Genomic DNA, 14,667 nt, shown 5'->3' on the forward strand with positions numbered 1-14,667 from the left:
GGCATGGTGCCCTCGGCCAGGTGCACGCGGCATTTGCTTTCCGGGCGGCAGGCTGGCGGGAAGGGGGTGCAAGACCGCCGCAGGTCTCTCCCTCCCCCGCCCGCGGGCAGCGGGTGGCCCCAGTCGCCGCCGCTGGGGCCGCAGCCGCTCGCTCGTGGTGCAGCGGTGATTTACTGGCGGCGCTGGGCCGGCAGGGTTCAGTGCCCGCCCGGCGCCCGCTCGGCCTCCGCCGCTGCCGCCGCCGCTCGGCTGGGGAGGCTCAGATTTCAGGTTCACACGGGGGAGCCGCCGCCCGCTCCCGTCCCCCGCCCGCGGCCAGCTCCTCGCGACCTCCCCCCGCCCCTGCCCGCCCGCGCGCGCGGCCCCCCCGCCCCCGCCTCCATTCATCCCAACGCCCCGCGCCGCCGCCAAAGCAGCCGCCAGCGCCGCTGCCGCCACTGCCGCCGCCCCTGGCGGACCCCGATTGGCTGCCGGCCTTGGACCCAGGCACTTTCCCACGGCCCGCGGCGCGTGCGGCTCTCCGGTGGCGCTGCGGGCTTGGCCCTGGCGCGCGGCCAGACCAATCGGAGCGCGCGAGGCGGGGCGGGGCGGGCCCGGGCCGCCGGCTAGCTGGTGTCCTGCCCCCCACCCCCATCCGCGGCCGGCGCTCAGCCGCCAGGCGGAGGCGGGGGCGGGGCGGGGCGGGTGGGTGGAGGTAGGGGGAGGGGCCCGCGTCCCCTCCCCCAGTGCTCGGCCACCTGAGCCGCTGCCAATCAGCGGAGCGCGAAGCTGGATTGGATGTATAGGAGGAGAAAGTCGTCGGGGAGCCCCCCTCCTCCTTCCCCCCAGCTCCTCCCCCGCCCTCCCCTGGGCTCTGGGAAGGGGCGCAGCGTGGGAAAGGGATGGTTGAGTTTTAACCAGAGGGCAAGTGCGAGGGGGGATCAGTGTGAGGGTGTGCAGTCGGAGCAGCCGAGCGCACGGAGGCGCCGACATCGCCGGGGTTAACTCCTCCCTGCCCGCCGTCTTCCCTCCGAGCGTGCCACCGCTGGTGCCTGCTGCGAGCGCCAGCATGAAGCGTGTGCACCCCGACTACAGTTCCTCCGACAGCGAGCTGGACGAGACCATCGAAGTGGAGAAGGAGAGCGCTGACGAGAATGGGTGAGAGGAGCAGGGGGGAAAGGACCCTGCGTTGGCACGGGCGGGGGCTCCTGGTGCGCCTCATCACGGGAGGTCTTGAAGCAAGGGCTGGACAGCTCAGGGATGTTGTCGAGGGGATTCGTAGGGTGACCGACCTCCGGAGTCCCTTCCAACTTTTGAATGTGATTCTGATTCTGGTGACAGCGGTGCTAATCTGCCCAAGAAGGAGATACCGGGTGGCTTCTTGGTGCAAGATCACCGTGCCAGGTCTAAGAACAGGAGACCCCCACTTTCATGCATTCCACTGTTTGCACTAGAGATAAGGGGGTTCAGGACCTCGGCATACTGGCTATTCTACTTAGTGGCAACCACAGCCCGAGTTTAAACCCCTAACTTTGCAAGTTGCTGCCGCGGTCTCCTGGGCTCCTGGGGGGGCAGTAAATTCCTTCTCACCACTCCATCTGTTCCTTGCCCTGTCCTAACTTACTGGTGATTCCTTGTTTATTTCAGAAACTTGAGTTCGGCTCCTGGTTCCATGTCCCCATCTACGTCTTCCCAGATCCTGGCTAGGAAACGTCGCAGAGGCGTGAGTATTATAATTCACATTCTCTCTCTCCCTCACTGATGGGGTAAGGGGGAGAGCCATCGGAATTTATGATACTAATGGAAATCCCTTTGTTTTGCATGCTTCCTGTTAGATCATTGAAAAACGCCGGCGAGATCGAATCAATAACAGTTTGTCGGAGCTGAGGAGATTGGTACCCAGTGCTTTTGAAAAGCAGGTAAGGAATGGAGCGAGTGGAAAGGTCAGTGTGCCGACTGGTGCCTTGTGACTTTCATAAACTAATATTAACCTTTAGGGTGCTGGGAGAAGTACTTTTGTTGCTTGTGGCTTATAAAAGAACGGAGTACTCCTATATTGAAGTTACCACTAAATGCCTATCCTACGAAATTAAACTTTCCTCTTTCTTCATAGGGATCAGCTAAATTAGAAAAAGCAGAAATTCTGCAGATGACTGTGGATCATCTCAAAATGTTGCATTCAGCAGGTGGAAAAGGTAAAGCTCATTAATATCTTGGGTGGGAGGGGTGGGGAGAGAGTTATCCTTAAGGAGCCTTGGCACTGCCCAATTGTATTCTATGAAACTTGTTATCTTATGTTTACTGAGGACATTGGGGTTAGGGAGAAAATTGATGGCTCTGTATAAATATGTATGTGCTGTTTGTATGCGTATCAGTACAATTTTCACATTTTCTTGAGACTTTATGTAGTATATCTACCATTTTATAGTGACTGAAAATTATACCAGTGCAGAATATAAATAGAGTCTTCCTTTGGAAAATGACTGCTGTCTGAGGCTTTCCAGAGTTATGACAGCGCTGATTCAAATGAAGTGGCTCTCATGTTAATCCATAGTAATTTAGGGGGGGAAATGTGTTTTTTCCCCCAAAAGTAAGTGGTATTTTTTTTCTCCTTATCTACACATCCAGGAGATTTAAAAAAGCAAACAAACAAACCGCCCTGTCATATTTCCTTGAAGAAAAAAAATCTTGTCACAGAAAGGACAGTCTAATGGAAAGAGATGGAAAAATAAAATAACTGTCTATACATATGTAAACTAGAAGCACTTGAATGAGGACTAAGTGCCTGTAAAAGCCTTATGATGATAGATAAGGTTATACATCTGTGTGTCTGATGAATTTCACTGTGCTGTGGGTTCTCATTTCTGGATACATTTTTCTGGCATTGAAGGAAAGCATTAAAAGGAATGAACATGGTTTCATCAGCTAGTAGTGTATAATTCCACTTTCTGCTTGGCATCACTGGTAAATGGACTTTGAAAATAGTCCATTAGCAAGCACATAATGTTAATTCAAAATGAAACACTTTTGCTTGACCTTAGAAGTTTTGATGTATATGAGGAGATACAGAAAATATTTACTTGGTTTTCCAATGGAACCTGCTCATGTCATTTATGTATTCTGCATTTGTCAGGAAGGAGTGTGATGAAGATGAAGCAGCATACTTCTAGCAGTGGCCTGAGGTTTTTCTTTTGTTCTTTTTTTCTCAGGCTATTTTGATGCTCATGCTCTTGCCATGGACTACCGGAGTTTAGGATTTAGAGAATGCCTTGCTGAAGTTGCCCGTTACCTTAGTATCATTGAAGGGCTAGACACGTCTGATCCTCTTCGGGTTCGGCTTGTCTCTCATCTCAACAATTACGCCTCTCAGCGGGAAGCTGCCAATAGTGCACACACGGGCATTGGACATATTCCCTGGGGCAGTGCCTTTGGACATCCCCCTCACATCTCTCATCCCTTGCTGTTGCCACCACCACCGCCCCAGAATGGCCACAGCAACAGCAGCACTACAGCATCCTCCACGGAACCTCACCACCAGGGGAGAATGACAGCATCCCATGCTGACACCACTTCCTTGAGAGTGCCCCCTAACGGCAGCCTTGGACCCGTGCTCCCTGTGGTTACTGCCTCTTCCAAACTCTCTCCTCCTTTGCTCTCTTCCATGGCATCCCTATCTGCGTTCCCCTTCTCCTTTGGTTCTTTTCATTTATTGTCCCCGAATTCACTGAGCCCTTCAACACCAACACAGGCAACAAACCTTGGCAAGCCTTATAGACCCTGGGGGACTGAGATTGGAGCTTTTTAAAGAACTAAAGCTTTAGGAGGGATGGGAGAAAGCTTAAAAATCCAGCTGAGCTGGATTGTTGCCAACTTCACCTTAAAATTATAAATGAAAGTGAAAAGGAAAAAAGGTACAATATTAGTTAAATTTGTTTAAGAACTATAAAAATTGGCTGGTTTTCTTCTCTCTTCTTTTTGGTTTTTATATTTTGTATTAGTTTTTTTTTTAATTAGTTGCTAAATTTGTCCAAAACATTAAATTGCAGTGGTGGATATAAACCAACATCCTGTGATGGGTTTGTACTAAGTGTCTAATCCACTTTGTAAACATGTATTATTGTTTCCAAATGATTCCACTTTTGCCTGAAAACTTGGGAACTTTTAATTTAGTATTTTGTTATGTTTTTTCTTGTTTAGCTACAACTTTTTAGATTTTTTTCCAAACCACTATGCTCAACATTAACATAAATTCTGCTTGTGAATATTTTGACAGATTAAGATATTCTATAAGAAATTACCACTTTTTTGTGGGGGGTAATCTATATTCTGATTTTTATATTTCTGAACAAAGCGTTGACAAATCAGAACAATCAGCTTCATCCAAGACAAGAAGAATGAGCTGTCTTTCTCTTGCAGCAGATGGGTGAATTTTGTGGGTGCCTACTTTGGGTTCTTGACCAAACTTGTTAGGAGTGTGGTGTGATTGACAGTTTTCACCTAGGAAATAATCACTCCTGGCCTAGCAGAAGTGTGACAGTTCAGGATATGATGGGTCTTGGTGTAAACTATTGTGGGTGGGAGAAGAGGCAGCTGGGAGACTAAAGTTACAGAATATAACCTGCCTGAATTTATCAGGCCCTGGTCAATATTACGAATATCTTTATTCTTAAGAACTTCAAATTAATTTGAAACATTACAATGGATAATTATCCTGGTGTGCTAGAGGTCATTCATTCAAGTAGTCTTGTGGAAACATTGAATGTTTAATCTTCTTTTTCCCACTCCACTCCCCATGTATTCTTTTACCTGGAAAACTGTTATCTGTCACTTTCTGGCGCACAGGAATTTGGTTACTGAGGACTTTAAAAGGGCTTTTCTGCATTCTTGTTATGGTTTGTTTAATTTGGTTCCATCTGTGAAAGAAGCATTTTAAACAGGTTTATTTCTTTCAAAGGTATATTTTTAAGTGGCCTCCGCTGAATTGGGTTTGATCTCCGTTGTATTGATGTGTTGTGATTAAATAAAAAAAGAAGAAAGAACATCTGTATTTCAATGTTCATGTATTGTATACTATGCTAATAGGAGAAGCCTGTATTTCCCCATTTCTCATTTTTTTTGGGGTCAGGTGAAAGATCTCTCCCTTCCCTGTCCTGATTCTGCTGGGTATTGTTCCAGGCCCTCCCTCAACCCTGCCCCCCTCCCCCATCATCTGTGTGGAAAGGACAGTTACAAGACCAGGGTTTAAATTATGGCACAGATAAGCCTGGTGATCTGAGGCAGCTAATATTAACTCCAGGCTTAAATTTCCTGAGGCATTGAAGTGTGAAAGCAGTCAGTATATTTGGAATCAAGAGGACTTGAATTCAGATCCTGGCTTTTATATAGAACTGCTGGGTGACCTTGGGCAACTCACACCACTGGTCTGGTTCTCACTTTCCTCAAATGTAAAATCAGGGGGTTGGAGTAGAATAAGCTCCAAGATCTCTTCCTCTAATCCTTAGGACCCTATATGAAATATATGCTGTTATTTCAACTAAACTGTGACCTCGTGGGGCTGAAAAAAGCCTGACAAGGTTAATTCTTCATAAGACTGAACTTAGAGTTCAGTAGGCTATGGACAGGTTCCGCATGAATAATAAGATATGGATGTGTTCCGCAGAGGACAGCATAATGGGAACATCACTATAGCAGGTGAGTGTACCCTGTACACATTTGCCTAAATGTGTGGCTAGGCAGGGGTTAGAAAAACCCTAGACTGGAGAGGGGAAGGAGAAAAGAGGGTGAGTGTTGATATCATCCATTAAAATCAACCAGATCTCTTCCCGAGTGCCTTCTGTGTGCTAGGCTCTGTGCTAACACAGTTCACACACACAAAAAAGGCTTTAAAGAATTGCATTTAAAACCCATTGCTGTCATTGAAGACCTGATCAGAAGTTATGGAATCAGTGGCAGTGATTATATGTGGCAAGCTGTAATTCTGCACCTGCAGAGCCCCAGGAGACCTCCCTTGTCATATTTCGGAGGAATGTGTTTAACCCTTTTTTGTGCATTTGACTCTGGAATTACTTGTGGGTGGAAGCAGGCATATGCTTTAGGTTATAACAAAGCCCTGTCAGAACAGAGGCAGTTGGCTTGGTCCCTAAGGGAATGGAGTGCCTTAGTCTTGCTTTAAAAGTGGTCCTCCAGCCAATTAAGGAGTGGCATCCATTGGAGCCAAGGGGACTGATAGCCTCCTTTAACTCTGAAGGAGGTTTGCCTTGATCCTGGGGGTACTAGGGGAAAGAGAAAACACAGAAGCTGGCAGAGAAAAAAGAATTGCCTCCCCCACCCCTCACCACCATGTCCTTTTCTTTTCTGATTAAAAAACATTACCAGACATAAAGGCAAAGGGAAGAAGTCTGAACTTTGAAATTTAGAAGTTACTCATGTATCCCTCTGAGAGATTTAAAAGCTGCAGAGCTAATGCTTCCCTACATTTGAAATGCTAACTTTTGATTCAAGAATCTCTTGCCTGGCATGATTTTGCCCATCATTTAGTGCTCAGCTCTGTCCTTACAGGCCCCTGGGCAGCAAGCTGTAGCATTTTTTTTTTTTACAAATATTAATGTTGTGCCACAAAGGTACTCTTTGGGGAAAGTATACTGTTACCTTTAGCAACCCCTATTTTTAATGACTAAATTCGTTTCCAGGATGATTTTTTCAGCCTGTATTACTGTTGCCCATATTTATTTATGGCTGCCTGTTACGTCCAAGGAGATTTAATATCCTCATTGGGTGTGCACTGAATGTCCTGTGGTAGGGCTGAATAATGATAATAATAACTAACATTTATATAGCTTTAATGTTTCAAAACACTTTATTTTAGTTGAGCTTCACAATAATCCTGTGAAGTAGGTACTTTAGGGATTTCCACCACTTGATGGTCAAGGAAAGTGAAGCTCAAATGAGCGAAGTGACTTGCTCCTAGGCACCCAGCTAGGGAACATCAGAAACCGGACATAAAATCAGAGCCTTCTGACTCCAAGCCTAGTCCTTCATAGAGTACATTCCAAGGCTCATCAGAGACACCTGTAAGTGGTGCCAGCTTCATTTGCTTATCATTTCCCAACTAGGATCAGAGAGTTTCTTGATGGGGAAAAAAAGTATTGTGCCTCCTTAGGATTTGCAAAATTTATAAAATTTACAGCACCCTTAAGGGACTGAGTTTCTGGATATGTATACCATTAATGGAAGCAGCAAGTGTGGTCAGCTCTTTCACTTGGGTGTTGGATAGATCTGTGATTATGGTATGATCTAATATAGCGTAGGAAAGTCTGCATTAAAAAAAGATGCATCTTCCACTCACTGATACTAAAATAAATATTCATCTCTAGGTTCAGTTCGCTATGTAATTCTACCGTACTTATGTGAGTATACACACACACACATACATACATATATTGGGCTTGGAGTCAGAAGACCTGAGTTTGAATCCCAGCTCTTCTTCCATTTACTAGCTATGTGACTTTAGATCAATACCAGGGTATTTAATGTGGGGTTTGAGAACTTAGAGAGGAAAAAAATACATCTTTATTTCAATATAATTGGTTTCCTTTGTTATCCTGTTTATTTCATTGTATACATTTAAAAACATTCTGAGGAGTCCATAGGCTTGACCAGTTTACCAAAGGGGTTCATGGCCCAAAAAGGATTAAAGGCTCCTGCCTATCTGATCTCTGGCTCCAGAATTCTGTAACTAACAAATATCCATATATTAAAGGATTTGAAAAAATAAGTGGCTTAGAAGTAGCAAGCAAAATAATAGCACTGATGATAAAGAATCTCATTTGGTAACAATTCAATTCAATCCAACGAACATTTCTAAGGCACCTGCTATATGTGGGGATAGAAAGAAGAGGAAAAAAAACCAGCCCCATTCTCAGGGAGCTTATATTGCATAGGGTATGGATAGTTGTTCACATCCTTTCATTGCAATTTATTATTGAGATCTTCAAAACAGAAAAACAGAGAACAATTCCCCAGTAGATAAATGGCCAAAGAATATGAGCAGCTCTTAAAAGAATCTTATCATTTTACTTCCATTACAGCTAATATCCATTCCTTTTTCTCTACCCACACAGTTCAAGTCCCTCGTCACATCTCTCCTGAACGATAGCCTTCCTTGACCTCAAGATCTTCGTGCCTCAGTTATAGTACCACTCTTATCTATTTTCCACACAGCTCATAGCTGCAAAAGTGATTGCCCCAATGGGCACGTCTGACTGACTAGGTCACTCCCCTACTCAAGAGACTCCAGTGGCTCCCTATTACCTCAAGTTGTAAATATAAAATTCTTCTGTTTGGCACTAATCTATTTTTCCAGGCTTACTCCAAACTACTTAGTCCCCTTCACATTATCAATGATAAAATCAATCTGCCTTTCTTATTATTCCTCTTACATATCACTACATTTCCTCTCTCCACATCCTTGTACTGGCTGTCCCCATTCCTGGCCAGTACTCCTCCCCTACTTTGTCCTCTAAAAATCACTAGTTTTCTTTAAGACAGATGAAGTTCCATCTTTTATGTTAAGCTTTTCAATATAGTTAGTGTATAACTATATATGTACATATCGCTCCCTCTCCCCCATTAGAGTGAAAACCCTTTGAGGGGAGGAACTATTTCACTTTCGTCTTTGTTTCCCTGGAGATTCATACAAAGGATGATAAATAATAGATGCTTAATGTTTGACTGATTAACTGAAAAGATGCACAAATAATTAACAACCATATGAAAGGTTGCTCATTTCAGTCAGGTCTGACTCATTTTTGTGATCTCATTTTTTTTCTAGGCAGAGTTACTGGAGTGGTTTGCTATTTCCCTCTCTAGCTCATTTTACAGATGAGGAAACAGAGGCAAACAGGGTTAAGTGACTTGCCCAGGGTGACACAGCTAGTAAATGTCTAAGGCTAGATTTGAACTCAGAAAGAGGAATCTTCTTTACTCCAAGCCCAGCACGCTATTTACTGCACCACCTCCCTGCCCATTTATAGTTAGAGAAATGTAAATTAAAACAACTTCAGGGTCTCGCTAATACCTAAGGAATCTGCAAAGACAACACAAGATAGACATCATCAGTGTTGGAGAGGCTGTGTGAGAAGAGGCTCACCTACTAGTCCTATGGAATGATAGCAGAGATGTGAATTAGTCTAACCGTTCTGGGAAACCATTTGGAATTCTATGAAAAAAATGATAAAAATGTCTATACACTTTAAGCCAGAGATCACACTGTTGGACATGGGAGGTGAATGTCCCATTCATAACAAAATATACATAGCAGTACTGTTTGTGGGAACAAAAAACCAAACAAAGGGGTTGACCGTTCATTGCAGAATGGCTAAACAAGTTGTGGTATATAAATATGATGGAATACTATTATCCTTCAAGAAATGACAAATAGGAAGGATTCAGAAAAACTCGTGAAGACTTGTATGAACTGAAGGCAAGCAGAACTGGGAGAACAATATGTATATATATATATATATATATATATACATATATATATATGTATGTATATATATATATATAATCAGTCAACTAGCATTTATTTTTATTTTTTTAAAATTTTTATTTAAAAATTTTTTTTCCATATGCTTTTGAGTTGAAAATTTTTCTCCTTTTTTCTCCCCCCCACCCTCCCCAAGATGGCGCACAAGCTGACATAGGCTTTACATTTACATACCCATTAAATATATTTTCACATTAGTGAAGTTGTAAGTAAAAATTAAAACCAATAGGAGGAACCATCAGAAAGATGAAACAAAACTCAACAGAAGGTAGAAATAAGTGAGAGCAATTCGACTTCCATAGTTCTTTCTTTGGATGTGGACAGCATTTTCCATCCCGAGGCCTCTGGAGATGTCTTAGATCCTCGTAATGCTGAGAAGGGTTCAGTTTAACATTCTTAGTCACTGCATAATGTGGCTACTATTGTGTACAAAGTCCTCTTGGTTCTGTTCACTTCACTCAGCATCAGACCATGTAGGTCTTCCCAGGTTTTTCTGAAGTCAGCCTGTTCATCATTTCTTATAGCACAATAGTATTCCATTACATTCATATACCACAACTTGCTCAGCCATTCCCCAATTGATGGGCATCTTCTCACTTTCCAATTCTTCGCCACCACAAAAAGAGCTGCTATGTATATTTTTGTACATGTGGGTCCTTTTCCCATTTGTTTGATGTCTTTGGGATATAGCCCTAGCAGTGCTATTGCTGGATCAAAGGGTATGTACATTTTTGTAGCCCTTTGGGCATAGTTCCAAATTGTTCTCCAAAATGGCTGGATCATTTCACAACTCCACCAACAATGTATTAGTGTTCCAATTTTCCCACATCTTCTCCAACATTTATCATTTTCCTGTTTTGTCATGTTGGCCAATCTGATAGGTGTGATGTGGTACCTCAGAGTTGTTTTGATTTGCATTTCTCTAATCAATAACGATTTAGAGCATTTTTTCATATGACTATAGACAGCTTTAATTTCTTCAACTAGCATTTATTAAGCACCTGCTAGGTACCAGAAACTGATATATCTATATCTATCATCTCTCTATCTATCTATCTATCTATCTATCTATCTATCTATCTATCTATCTATCTATCCCCTATATCTACAAATAAAGGCAAAAGATAGTACCTGTCTTCAAAGAGCTTATAGTCTAAGGTGGGATGGGGGGAAGAAGAACAACATGCAAACAACTATGTACAAACAAAATTTTATACAGGACAAACTGGAGATGATAAACAGAGAGAAGGCACTGACATTAAGGGGAATCTGTAAAGGTTACTTGCAGGAAGAGGGACTTTAGCTGAGATGTGAAGAAAGCTAGGAAAACTAGGAGATGGAGATGAGGAGGAAGAGCCTTCCAGGCATGGCATGGGGGATAGCCAGTGAAAATGCCCTGAGTCAGGAGATGGAGTGGGGAACAGCAAGGATTCCAGTGTCACCAGATCACTTTGTGTGTATATGTTTGTGTGTGGTTATGAAGGGCCTTACAAGACAAATAGAGCATTTTATATTTAGTACTAGAGACAACAGGGAACCATTGGAGTTTTTTTTGAATGGTGGGGGGAATATGGACAGATTTGTGCTATAGGAAGATCAATTTGACAACTGAATGGAGGATGGACTGGAGCAGGGAGAGACTTGAGGCAAGGAAACTAATCAGAAAACTGTTGCAATAGTCTAGGCACAAAGTGATGAAGACCTGTACCAGGGTGGTTGCCATGCTAGTGTAGAGAAGGAGGTGTCTACAAGAGATGTTATGAAGGCAGAAAAGACAGGGCTGGGCACCTGATCGGATATGGAGGTGTAAGAGAGAGTGAGTAGTTGAGGGTGACACTTAAGTTGTAAGTCTAAGAGACCTGGAGGATAGTAGTACCTTTCATAGTAATAGGGAAATTTGGAAGAGGAGAGGGTTTGGGGGGGGGGAAGAGAATTAATTCTGTTTTGGAATGTGTATTTGGAATATATGTTGAGTTTAGGATGTTTAGTTACAGACGTCTAATAAGGAGTTGAAGATGTGAGACTGGAGGTAAGGAAAGAGATTATTAGGTCTGGACAGGCACAGTTATCTCTTCCACATCATGACTTTCCCTGTCTCAGTTTTGATATATCTCGAGTTGGCATAAGAAATTAAATGGGACTTTTTGGGGAGTTTTGTGGAAGCTGCAGATGATGTGAAAAGCCAGCAAATGACACAGAAAAAGTTTAGAAACTCAGAAATGCATAAAATATATGTATAATTTCATATAATATCAACCCAAATATTACAATAAGGTACTATAAATACCCCATAAAAGAAAAAGAAAAAAATCCAGACTTCTCTGGCATGAAGGGATGGCTAAACAATTTTTTGTAAATTTTCCAAATGGGGGGGTGCCATGCCTCTAACTGCTATGATGTGAAAGGGATAACTGTAAATCTGAGAATCATCTGTATGGAAATGATAGTTGAACCCATGTGAGCTGATGTGATCTCTAAGAGAATTAGCATAGAGGACCTAGGACAGAACCTTGGGGACACCCACTGTTAGTGAGTGTGATGTGGATGAAGATCCAGCAAAGGAGTCACAGAAGGAGTGGTCAAACGGAAGAACCAGGAGAGAGAAATGTTATGAAAACCTAGAGAGAAGAGAGTATCAAGGAAATGAGGGTGTTTGACAGTGTTAAGGCTACAGAAGAGTCAAGAAGGGAATAAAGGAATGGACATTTAAGTGTCTACTACATGGCAGGTACTGTGGTAAGCACTTTATAAACATTATCTCATTTGATTTTCATAGAACCCTGTGAGGTAGGTGCTATCATGATCCCAATCTTACAGTTGAGGAAATTGAAGCAGACAGAGGTGAAGTGACTTACTCAGAGTCACACAGCTAGAAAGCATCTGAAGTCCTCTCGACTCCAGGTCCAACAGTCTATTCACTAAGCCACCTGGCTGCCTCATAGAAGGCTAGGCATTGAGAAAAGGCCATTAGACTTGGTAATAAAGAGATCATTGGTAACTTTGAAGAGAGTAGTTTTGGTGGAATGATGAGGTCAGAAGCCAGACTATAGAGAGCTAAGAAAGTGAAAAGAAAGGAAGTGGAAGTATTGATTGCAGTCAGCCTTCTCTAGGATTGTAGCCACAAAATGAAGAAAATATAGAGATCGATAGCTAACAGGGATGGATGGAGTGAGTGAGAGGTTTTTTTTTTTGAGAATTTGTAGGCAGTTGGAAAGCAACCAATAGAAAGGGAGAGATTGAAGAGATAAATGAGAGAGAGGGAATGATAGAGCAATCTGCTGGAGAAGACAATGATGATAACAATGTAAATGGAAATTATAATAAAATGGAACTGAACAATACATAATTATAATGAACAACCTACGCCCCAAGAAGAGATGAGGAAATTAACTTCTTTTCCTTTTCTGGGCGATGGACTAAGCAATATTATGTTGAATATACATTGTATCAAATATTGCATGAAATATGGTATATGTTGTCCAGTGAAGTCACTGTGTCCCTCTGTTACAAGAGAACGTTCATTGGGACAAAAGGTATTTTCAGAAATAACTGTAGTGTAAAATAAAAGGCTTAAGAAATTAAAGACAGAAAGGAAATATTTTGCAGTTACATGGAACCCTACCAAAAAAATCCCAATACCATATATTTATCTTTTGGAATGTAACCCAGATCCCAAAGCCCAATGATATGGGACTCTCTCCTCAGTGGTGGAGAGCAATGGGTGGGGCAAAGTAGGAGACTTCCACGTTATTCAGCCTCTTCACATTTTGTTCCCTTGCCTCCAGGGGTATTCAAATCTTGGAGTCTCTTCAGTCTCTTTGGGCTCTGCAGTCACTTCAGGTGCATTGACTTCCAGTTTTGAGAGAGAAGATGGATGATACCAACTCTACTTCAGGTTACTGAAGGGAGAATAAGACTGGAGGAAGAATCCAATGTGAAAAGAGTTAGCAGTCTCCATCATTGCAGCTTCCCACATTAGAGACTTCGAGGAATTTCCCTTTGGGTGATATTAGAATTCTCTCTCTCTTGCTTGAGCTGAGTTACCTCACTCTCAGTGGGAGAGCTCCTTCACTCCATATTATCTGGTATATGTTCTCCTATGTACTATTCCTCTGGTTTCTGTTTTGCCATCGATTTGAATAAATGGTTTTGCTGTTGTTAATTGCTATGTATGTTCACTGGGGAACTGGTGTTAGATGGGAAGGCAGTCAAGTCTTGATTATAAAGTGTTGGTCTTCCTTTCCCCACTAATGAGCAGTAATCGGAAGTTTAGCTTGAACCTGAAAGCCATATTTCCTAGACTGAGGATATTTTAGGGAGCAGATAGATATAATTCTAATCTGGTATCCCCTTTTTTTTTGAGGAAAGCAGAGTGGCCAAGCTTCTGGCCCCAACCTCCTTCTTTCCTTTCTGGCAGGAAATAACATCTTTCTTGGAGAAGGGTGAGGGGAGAAGAGCTTAGAGAGGTATTGCTTCTGCCTCCAGTTAAGCCACACAATGACACCCCCATGCTATAAGTGGAGGACAGCCTCACTGCTAAAATGTATTTAATGTAGTTAGATAAGGATAAATAATATCAATCAGCTTCTCCTTTCAGATTAATGTCTTTTCTGTTATATTGATTTTTTTTTACCAATTTACAAACATTTTTCTGACCTTCCCCATAGTATAATAATGAGGCATTAGATTCTAGTTGACACCAATCGTCCAAAAAGCTACAGAACTAACATTATCTAAGTTCTGATTTTTATTAAAAAGCATTCTTACCAAATTGTCTTATTTTTAAAAACCTAACTTAATTGCTTTCAAAGCTTGAAGAGAGCATTGTGGTGCAATGGAATCTGCACCTTACCTGGAGTCAGGAAAAAGACCTAAATTCTCATCTCTGCTCTTCTACTAACCAGCCTAACTGGGTGACCTTGGGCAAGTCTCTTAATCTCTCTTACCCTCAATTTCTATATTTATAAAAGGAAGAGGTTGGCTTAGATGATATCTGTAGAAAATGCGGTTGGGAATGTTGCTTCTGCATATCACTCATCAGAGTGTGGATAAGTCCCCCAAACCCCATGATGAGTAGCTGCTGGGGTATTGATAGCTGTAGGCTGTTGCATAACACAAATGTGGGAAATGGGAGATGAAAT

General features: G+C 42.7%; 1 protein-coding gene across 1 annotated transcript; it reads left to right on the forward strand.

Moving 5' to 3' along the window:
* Window positions 1-723: 723 nt before the first annotated feature.
* Window positions 724-5,018, forward strand: HEY1 (hes related family bHLH transcription factor with YRPW motif 1). Its single transcript, XM_020976213.2, has 5 exons — window positions 724-1,137; window positions 1,627-1,702; window positions 1,815-1,898; window positions 2,093-2,174; window positions 3,189-5,018. The coding sequence occupies exons 1-5, from the start codon at window positions 1,049-1,051 to the stop codon at window positions 3,782-3,784; spliced, it is 927 nt and encodes a 308-aa protein (XP_020831872.1). The 5' UTR covers window positions 724-1,048; the 3' UTR covers window positions 3,785-5,018.
* Window positions 5,019-14,667: the final 9,649 nt, after the last annotated feature.

This window comes from Phascolarctos cinereus, unplaced genomic scaffold, assembly GCF_003287225.1.
Source record: "Phascolarctos cinereus isolate Bilbo 61053 unplaced genomic scaffold, phaCin_HiC Scaffold_4;HRSCAF=312, whole genome shotgun sequence".
Taxonomy (NCBI): domain Eukaryota; kingdom Metazoa; phylum Chordata; class Mammalia; order Diprotodontia; family Phascolarctidae; genus Phascolarctos; species Phascolarctos cinereus.